This window comes from Vidua chalybeata, chromosome 7 (genome assembly GCF_026979565.1).
Source record: "Vidua chalybeata isolate OUT-0048 chromosome 7, bVidCha1 merged haplotype, whole genome shotgun sequence".
In the NCBI taxonomy this organism is placed as follows: Eukaryota; Metazoa; Chordata; class Aves; order Passeriformes; family Viduidae; genus Vidua; species Vidua chalybeata.
In genome coordinates this window covers 38533159-38542583 of record NC_071536.1, presented here as the reverse complement: position 1 = coordinate 38542583, position 9425 = coordinate 38533159, and the positions used below count along the sequence as shown (strand labels likewise).

The window sequence follows — 9425 nt, the reverse complement described above, 5'->3', positions numbered from 1 at the left end:
TGCTCTACAGCACTGGCAAACCCAGCTTTTCCTGCTTGTTGTGCGCCTCACTGAAGGCACGGGGACTCACATGTGTTAATAAACACCAAATAACATTACTTACCTCGTTTTTCTTGACTAATTTGGTTTTTGCAACAAAGAAAAACCCAAGGTTTTAATTATTATTTCATTTTCAAGTTCCAGACAAATGCCACAGTGAACTGCAGCACCCCAGCCAGGATTGCTGTGCCACAGGGATAAAACAAAGAGCAAAAACTCTTGTGTGTGTTCCCACCCCACAGAGCAGCTCGTGGCGTGGCTGTGCTGGGGCAGGGCCGGGCTGTGGGTGGCCAGTGCTGGCCCTGGGGGCTGTTGGTGACACTCTGTGGGTTTGGGGGACAGGGCAGGCCCTACCTGAGCCCCAGGCTCACAGAGGGACAAAGGGACACAATGAGCTCAGGGGATGAGCCTGAGCTGGCGCTGCCAGCCCCTCTGGAAGCGTCCTGGCTCTGGGGAGGGACTGTCCCCTGGGCTGGGGTCACGGTGGGAGCACAGCCAGGGCCACACGGGGGTGGCTTTGCACTCCCAGCCGGCTCTGCCTCGGCAGGCACAGCGGTGCCCATCCTGCCAGGGATGCTGCAGCCCCGAAACAGCTGGGGCCAGAGCCCCCCCAGCGCCCGAGTGACTCCCTGAGGGGGGCAGGGGACACCTCCTCTGGTCACGGCCCTGCAGGTGTTGGGGCACAGCCCTGCCCTCCTGGGCACGGCGTTCCTTCCTGCGGGATTGCCTCCGAGCCCGCTTCTCCCGCAGCCCTGCCCTGGCACAGCTCCCCGGGGCCAGGGCCGTGCCCACCTCCCCTCCCTCCCTCCCTCCCTGCCAGCCTGTGGAGAAGCTGCCCCATCCCTGGCAGGGCTCAGGCCGGGCTGGGCACGGCTTGGAGCAGCCTGGGGCGGTGGAATTGGGATGAGGTCCCTTCCAGCCCCGGCCGCTCTGGGACTCTGCGGTTCCGGGGTGCTCCCAGCCCTTCCTGGAGGAGCTGTGTCATTGTCACACGGCTGCGTGATTGTCCTTCAGAGCCATTTAAGAAGTTTGGGGCCCTCAGCTGTGGCAGCTCTACCTCGCTGTTGTTAGGGATGGCAAAGGCAGGAGTTTGCAGGGAGAGCAGGAATCTGGGGGTCCATGGGATCGGGGCTGGCTGCTCCTGCCTCGGGGCCTTCTGGCCTTTGTCTCTGCAGCTGGTGAAGGCTCAGGACTCTCTGTTTTCAGAACACAGCCTTTCCCCGAAGCTGCCAGCAAGGGACTCTCATTGTATCCTTTTTCCTGGGTGTGATTTTTGAGTGATGGGACTTCCAGTACCTGGTCAGGAATTTTGCAGCCACAGGCATGTGAGTATATGGCATCACAAACTGCTGAAACTCAGGGCTGGTCAGCACAGCGTCACAACATTTTACAGAAATATTTATAAAATGTAAATGGTGGAGGGTCCCAAAGAACAGCACCCCAAGTTCATACAATCACAATATTTATGTCATGAATAATCTCCTGTGTAACAGCGAGCACAAGGAAGGACAATAAAACACATCTGGGCCTATTACAAATGAATTTCAAGTTGCATCCTGATGTCTTTTCTCCTGTAAACCTCTGTAAAAATGATTCTTTGTGCTAATTCCTGAAGATGAAACTTATAGAACTGAAAGAATTGTTACATTTTTATTTCATTGCATTTCCTGACACGAACAAACACAGTTCATGTGCTCACAATGCTTTCCTCATCTGTAAGCGAGCAGCAGGGCCACGATGAGAAATGCATATTCCATAAGATACATTTGGGTTAGAGTTCCATTTTTAACAGATTTGCAAGCAAAATATGGTTTAATGACAATGTAACCATGAGAAAGTCCCTGCTGTTAGTGAGGAGGTGCTAAAATGAATTCCAAACCTCTGCTCTCTGCCTTTGGAGGCATCTTAGGAGAGAAAGCTGCAGGTTCAGTAAACCAGGGGCTGAGAGAAACCCTTGGCATTGCAATGCCAGGAGTGCCTGTGCCATGGGAAGCTGGAGCAGGTTCATTTTCTGTAGGGATCAGAGGCTGTACAAGCCCTGGGAACACTCCCACGTGTTTGTGCTGGACTCTGTGCTTCCAGCAAGGAATCCTGGCTTCATGCATCTGGCCCCAGCTCCTTCCCGAGTTTATTAATAATATTTCATAGGGGTTAATACTGTGGAGCTCCTCCTTCAGGGAAAGGGAAAAATAAACCAGGAGTTGCTGCTTTTGGTGCAGAAGATGCCATGCCATGGCACCCAGTGCTCCAGGCTGAAATTCAGCAGATGGGAACGTGCTGGAAATTCTGAGTGTCCCACCAAATCCTCTCTGAGAGAGGAACCAAAGAGGGGCAGGCTGGGGGCACTTTTCCAACTCGGGGTCCTTTGCAGCCTCGCTGAGTGTGTGCAATGAGAAGTGGGGATGTGCTCTGGGGCGAGGCAGTGACTGCAGAACCAGGGCTGGGCAGTTCTGGGGTGCCTGAGTTTGGAGAGAGGCAATGTTCACTCTCCTGGCAAGCCCCAATGTCTCTCCTGGCAAGCCCCAATGTCTCTCCTGGCCGTGCAGGATCATTTCCTGCCCATTTGCCCAGGCCAGGGGCTCTGAAGTGCAGCAGTGTTGGCAGCGAGGGCGTCACAGCTGTCACTGCCCCGTTGAACTCCAGTGGACTTTGCCATCTGCTTTTCCGTGGATTCTGCTTGGCCAACAGCTCTTTGCATGGATGTTCCTCAGGATCTGGCTGTAATGAGAAACGCAGTTCAGATGTGGCCACTTCTAGCTCAAGGAGAGCTCTTGCTGCCAACTCCTGGACCCCTCGTAAAGCTGATTTTTAGGTGAAAGCGTTAACGTGGTCCCGAGCGCGCCGTGGCAGAAACGTACAATTTTACCAAAGACCCGCTTTCAAACCCCGCTGCAAACAGGAGCGACCTTGGGAGTCCTCCTGATCCCTGCTGTGGGTATCCATCCCTCTGCTCCACAAATAACAGCCGGCCCCCTTCTGCCGCCCGGTGTGGCGCGGCGGGGCACGGCTGGCAGCCCGCGCCCAGCAGATGTGCTGCAGGGCTGCTGCACGCTGCAGAGCACAGCTGGCAGAGCCTGCTGCAGCACATGCAGCCGGCCGGGAGGCAGCCCGGCCCCTCGGCAGCAGTCGGGCGTGCGGAGGTGAGCGATCGGCCCCTCTCTTTCTCGGCGTGAGGAGGTGGGGCTGCAGAGCTGCCTCTAATGAGTGCGTTCTGCATAAACAGCCGCGTTGGAAGTAACGGGGGAAAGGAGCAGCTGCTCATGTGGAAAGTGGTTCTTCATTGAGCTGGGGAGATGTGGAGCGCCGAAAGCTGGGGATTGTGTCAGGAAGGCGTTGGGAATGGCTCGCTCCAGTGCTGGGCTGCTCTGCTGCTCCCAGACCATGAGAGGCTCCTCCAAGCCCTGCTCCCAGCACAGGCTGAGCGCCATCCTGCCGGGACGGGACCGGGCTGTCCCCACGGGCTGACCCCACGGGCTGTCCCCACGGGCTGTCCCCACGGGCTGACCCCTGCCTCACCTGTGGGGCTCGGTCTGCGCTGGGCACCGAGGCCTGGGCTGCAGGGTGAGGAGCCTCAGGGAGCAGGGCTGGAGCTGCCTGGCTACTCACGCCCCCGATGGGCCTCCTGGCCCTCTGGCCAGTGCTCCCTGGCCACTGACACCCCCGATGGGCCTCCTGGCCCTTTGGCCAGAGCTCCCTGGCCACTGACACCCCTGATGGGCCTCCTGGCCCTTTGGCCAGAGCTCCCTGGCCACTGACACCCCTGATGGGCCTCCTGGCCCTTTGGCCAGAGCTCCCTGGCCACTGACACCCCTGATGGGCCTCCTGGCCCTTTGGCCAGAGCTCCCTGGCAACTGACACCCCTGACAGGCCTCCTGGCCCTTTGGCCAGTGCTCCCCAGCCACTGACACCCCTGATGGGCCTCCTGGCCCTTTGGCCAGTGCTCCCTGGCCACTGACACCCTGACAGGCCTCCTGGCCCTCTGGCCAGTGCTCCCTGGCCACTGACACCCCCGATGGGCCTCCTGGCCCTTTGGCCAGAGCTCCCTGGCCACTGACACCCCTGATGGGCCTCCTGGCCCTTTGGCCAGTGCTCCCTGGCCGCTGACACCCTGACAGGCCTCCTGGCCCTTTGGCCAGTGCTCCCCGTCCGTGCCGTGGCCAGGAGGGTGGCCGGAGGAGCTGTGGGGCCGGGGCGCAGTGCTGCGGGAGGATGATGCTGGGGAGGAAGGCGCCTCCTGGCCGGGGCAGGGCGGTGCCCAGGACGGGCCGGGAGCCCCGGGCAGCCCTGCCCGAGGAGCGGGGGTGGCTCCCGGCCCGCTGCCCGTGCGGCTCCGCCTGGAGCCCGGTGTCCCTCGGAGGCGTTTGCAGAGCCGCTGACCTTTGCAGGAGCGTGCTAGCCCGAGCTGCTGGAGGACGCCCGCGCCTCCCAGCCCCTGCCCGGGCAGCCAGGCTGGGCGCTCCCTGCCCTCCCCCAGCCTTCGGGGCTGCTCTGTGGTTTTGTGCTTCCCCGGGTGGAGCTCGTGGGGAGATGTGACTTTTCTTGGCAGAAGCGGCTCCAGGGTGCAGGACGAGCCGGGCTGGGCAGAGGCAGCAGATAAGGAAAATATCCCAGATAAACCCCCGGTCCCATCCCTCCTGCAGGGACGAACCAGCACCTGCTGTGCTGCCCAAAGTCTTTTCTCTGCAGAGATGGGGAGGGGGGAAAAAAAAAAGCCTTTTCTGTGACTTACTGAGTTTTGTTTCCTGGTTTGAATCGAGCGACTTAACACTTGGATAAAGGGAATGCTCTCCCTTCAATTGTCTGTGTTTTAATTTTAGTTTTCCCTGCCATGGCAGGAGTTACTCTCGTGTCAGAGGCTGTTTCCACAATTATGGTTTGCCTAATGGTCCTTTTGTTATAATTCATGGGCTAATAGAAGTCAGAGATGGAAAAGACCTGTTAGATTACGGAGTCAATGCCCTGCAAATGCAGGATATAATCTCCAGGATAGAGGATGTATCGGGTATTATTAAACAGATTTTGCACTTGATCTTAGCTAAATTATGGTTAGGAGTCATTGGATTCCTGAATGGTGGAATAACAATGGCTTAATTTCGGGTGTTGGGAGAGCACATCTGTATTTAAGTTTACCACGTGGCATTTCTCTGCCTCGCCTCTAGATGTGCCTGATTTCCAAAGGGGAAATTAGAGATTCCCACCAGAGAGTGGTGTGGGGGAAAAATAAAACCTGCCGATAAAATATCTCAAAAAAAGCCCTTAAATTTACCTGAGTTAGAGCAGTGCAAAATACCAACTTTTTAGGGAAAATAAAGCTGTAGAAGGGGAAAATCCTCATGAACATAAGTGTCGGCAGCAAATGCTTATAAAACCCAGCTGCTTTGGCTTTGGGGCTGAGCTGAGCTGGATTTGGGCACAGGTGAACTCAAAGTGTTACAGAAGACTATTAAAATAAATTAAAAAAAAAATCAAAAAAACGCAGAGCCCAGCTGGGTGTGAGAGCAGCCACCTCTCCCGGGGCAGGGACAGAGGGGCTGTGCCAGCCTGGGGGCCCTGCAGGAAGCTCTGGCTGTTCACTGCCCGCTGCTCCAGGGGTGTGGAGCTCAGGGGATGGGGATGTTTCTGATCTGCTGCGCTTCCGTGGAATCCCAGAATGGTTTGGGCTGGAAGGAACCCCAGATTCCATCCAGTTCCATGGGCAGGAGCACCTCCCACCATCCCAGGCTGCTCCAAGCCCTGTCCAGCCTGGCCTTGGGCACTGCCAGGGATCCAGGGCAGCCCCAGCTGCTCTGGGAATTCCAGCCCAGCCAGGAATTCCCAATTCCCAATCTCCCAGCCATCCCTGCCCTCTGGCAGTGGGAGCCATTCCCTGGCTCCTGTCCCTCCATCCCTTGTCCCCAGTCCCTCTCCAGCTCTCCTGGAGCCCCTTCAGGCCCTGCAAGGGGCTCTGAGCTCTGCCTGGAGCCTTCCCTTCTCCAGGGGAACATTCCCAGGGCTCTGAGCTCTGCCTGGAGCCTTCCCTTCTCCAGGGGAACATTCCCAGGGCTCTGAGCTCTGCCTGGAGCCTTCCCTTCTCCAGGGGAACATTCCCAGGGCTCTGAGCTCTGCCTGGAGCCTTCCCTTCTCCAGGGGAACATTCCCAGGGCTCTGAGCTCTGCCTGGAGCCTTCCCTTCTCCAGGGGAACATTCCCAGGGCTCTGAGCTCTGCCTGGAGCCTTCCCTTCTCCAGGGGAACATTCCCAGGGATTGCTCTGAGCTCTGCCTGGAGCCTTCCCTTCTCCAGGGGAGCATTCCCAGCTCTCCCAGGCTGGCTCCAGAGCGGCTCCAGCCCTGGAGCAGCTCGTGGCTCCTCTGGATTCTCTCCAACAGGCAAATTTCCTATTTTTAGTTGAATTTCCACGTGGCTGTTGAGAAGGATCAGCAGGATTCCCGTGCAGGTGGCCCTGCCCTGCCTGCAGCTCCTGCTGTGTCCATCCCTCCCGTCCGTGGGTGCTGAGGTGTTTGGATAAGGCTGTGGGGGTGTGAGGGGCACCCACCACGGGGCCTGAACCCGCCAGCTCTGGCTCCTGTCGCTGTGGGAGGAGGTCTGGAGAAGGGATCCTTGTTTGAGAGGGGTGAAGGAAATGTCTTCCCACCTGTCACTTCTATGAGCTGGCCCAAACCTCAGCGCTGGGGCTGCTCCAGCAGCAGAACCCTGAGCAGGGCTGGGGATGTTCCAGGCAGCATCTCCCTGCTTTGGGATGGCACGGGGTTCATCCCACAGCCTGGCAGATATTTGGGAAAACGAGAGCTGCAGCGGGAAGGGCACCCTGAGTTAAGAGGCTGCAGTTAACGGGGGGTAGGCTTTGCTGACCTGGCGTGCTGTAATTACAAGATGGGGAAGGTTTCCTCCAGGACAAAGTGCAGTTCCTCAGGTGTGAGAAACTTCCTCTGCTCCTTGGAGCTCCTCGCTGGCAGGAAGAGCAAAACCCACTGGGGGCTCCTGCCCTGCCAATGGGAGCAGTGCCTGGGGCTGGGCTCCCCTTGGAAGGCTCTTTTTGGGGTCTCCAGTCTGATTACGTCAAGTCCACACACGGCATAAATCTGACCTCGAGTTATTTTCGGTGCTGCTCTCGTCTGCTTTTCCTATAATTAATTCCTTGTGTAATTGCTCTGTAAGGGAGTCTGGCCGCCCTGCTGGCGAAAACAGTCGTCATCAAATATGTGGGAAAAGTTGGAACACAAACACGAGCCTTGCAAAGGCCGAGCAGCAAGTTCTGGGATTTTTCGATGGAATTGGAGAAGTAGAAACTATTGCAGTTTTTTTTTTTTGTACTTTCCGACCTCATGCATCTCGAAATAGACGCCTGTAACTTACTATTTACAGCATTTTTCTTCCTGAGAGTGTGACTGCAGGAGCCCTGCTGAGCCCAGTGGCATTGTCTGCGAGGGAACAGCCTCGTGGCATGTCTGAGAGTTATATGAGGTACAAAGCCCATTACATAGATCAAAATGCAAACTTTTAAAGCAAGCTGATGGCACCTTTTCTTTCAAAAGTGAGCAGAGGCTGTCGGTGCCTGTGGCCAGGCGTGCCAGGGAGGTGTCTGGGCTCCAGGAGGGGATGCACCTGCTCTGGGGGGAGGCATTCTGAAGCTTCATGCATAATCATTCTTGGGGTCTGTGAAAATGTAAACTTTTCCTCCCGACTGGATCAGTGCAAAACCAGGAGGAGTTTCTAAGATGTCCACATGATTTAGGCTTTCCTGCAGTTGCTGCTTCCCTGAAGTGCCTGGGTTTTACACGGAGGGGTTTGTTTCAAAGTGCATTATTTCCCCTGCTGAAGGCACTCTGTGGTGCTGCCTTCTCCCCGTTCCTGGTTTGCCATTCCTGCCGTGGCTCTGCACCGGGGAGGAGGAAAGTCCAGACAGGGGAAGGGGGTTCTTCACCCCAGCAAAAACGGGAGATTCTCTGCTCAGGAGCGCGGGGGCCGTGGCTGTGCCCGGCACAGAAAGGGTGCTGCACATCCCAGCACATTCCCCCTGTAGCAGGAGCTCAGGAGCCTGCACGGTGCCCTTTACCTGTCACAGCAGATCGGATCTGAGCCTGCCTCCTCGGGCTCCGAGCAGCTCTAAAAACCACATCTGAAACGTGCCCTGGGGAGCGCAGGACCCGGGCAGCCTGAGCATCCCGGGGTGATGATGGGCTGGGTGTGTGTCCCAGAGAGCTGGGCTGGGCTGTGTGTCCATCCTGGGGAGCTGAGCTGGGCTGTGTGTGTGTCCCAGAGAGATGGGCTGGGCTGTGTGTCCATCCCGGGGTGATGATGGGCTGTGTGTGTGTCCCAGAGAGATGGGCTGGGCTGTGTGTCCATCCTGGGGAGCTGAGCTGGGCTGTGTGTGTGTCCCAGAGAGATGGGCTGGGCTGTGTGTCCATCCCGGGGTGATGATGGGCTGTGTGTGTGTCCCAGAGAGATGGGCTGGGCTGTGTGTCCATCCCGGGGTGATGATGGGCTGTGTGTGTGTCCCAGAGAGATGGGCTGGGCTGGGCTGGGCTGGGCTGGGCTGGGCTGGGCTGGGCTGTGTGTCCATCCCGGGGAGATGGATGGGCTGTGTGTGTGTCCCGGGGAGCAGAGCTGGGCTCTGTGTGTGTCCCGGGGAGCTGATGGGGCTCTGTGTCCCGGGGAGCTGAGCTGGGCTGTCTCTGTGTCCCGGGGAGCTGATGGGGCTCTGTGTCCCGGGATGATGATGGCCTGTGTGTCTTGGGATGATGATGGGCTCTGTGTCCCGGGAGCAGCAGGGCCCGCAGGGCTGGGGCACAAAGAACAGACTCCTCTCCTCTCCTCTCCTCTCCTCTCCTCTCCTCTCCTCTCCTCTCCTCTCCTCTCCTCTCCTCTCCTCTCCTCTCCTCTCCTCTCCTCTCCTCTCCTCTCCTCTCCTCTCCTCTCCTCTCCTCTCCTCTCCTCTCCTCTCCTCTCCTCTCTCCTCTCCTCTCCTCTCCTCTCCTCTCCTCTCCTCTCCTCTCCTCTCCTCTCCTCTCCTCTCCTCTCCTCTCCTCTCCTCTCCTCTCCTCTCCTCTCCTCTCCTCTCCTCTCCTCTCCTCTCCTCTCCTCTCCTCTCCTCTCCTCTCCTCTCCTCTCCTCTCCTCTCCTCTCCTCTCCTCTCCTCTCCTCTCCTCTCCTCTCCTCTCCTCTCCTCTCCTCTCCTCTCCTCTCCTCTCCTCTCTCCTCTCCTCTCCTCTCCTCTCCTCTCCTCTCCTCTCCTCTCCTCTCCTCTCCCTGCATCCCAAATGCAATTAGGGCTCTCTGTTAATGGTCATTTGCCTGTTTGCTCCTCGAGAGTGGCACCCCTCAGGGACGTGTGTGAAGCTTTAGGGGGCTGTGGGGATAAAGGACACGGGTGGGGGAATCTGTGGGA

General features: G+C 57.8%; 1 protein-coding gene across 1 annotated transcript; it reads right to left on the bottom strand.

The window, feature by feature from the left end:
- Positions 1–1529: 1529 nt before the first annotated feature.
- LOC128791085 (collagen alpha-1(I) chain-like) lies at positions 1530–7368 on the bottom strand. Its single transcript, XM_053948450.1, has 3 exons — positions 7360–7368; positions 3556–4416; positions 1530–2757 (listed from the first exon to the last, which is right to left on the bottom strand). The coding sequence occupies exons 1-3, from the start codon at positions 7366–7368 to the stop codon at positions 2299–2301; spliced, it is 1329 nt and encodes a 442-aa protein (XP_053804425.1). The 3' UTR covers positions 1530–2298.
- Between the last annotated feature and the right edge of the window lie 2057 nt (positions 7369–9425).

Coding starts and splice junctions, on each gene's coding strand:
- LOC128791085 (XM_053948450.1), bottom strand. Junction 2,758..3,555: donor GCGCAGACCGAGCCCCACAG/GTGAGGCAGGGG, acceptor TTCTCATTACAG/CCAGATCCTGAGGAACATCC.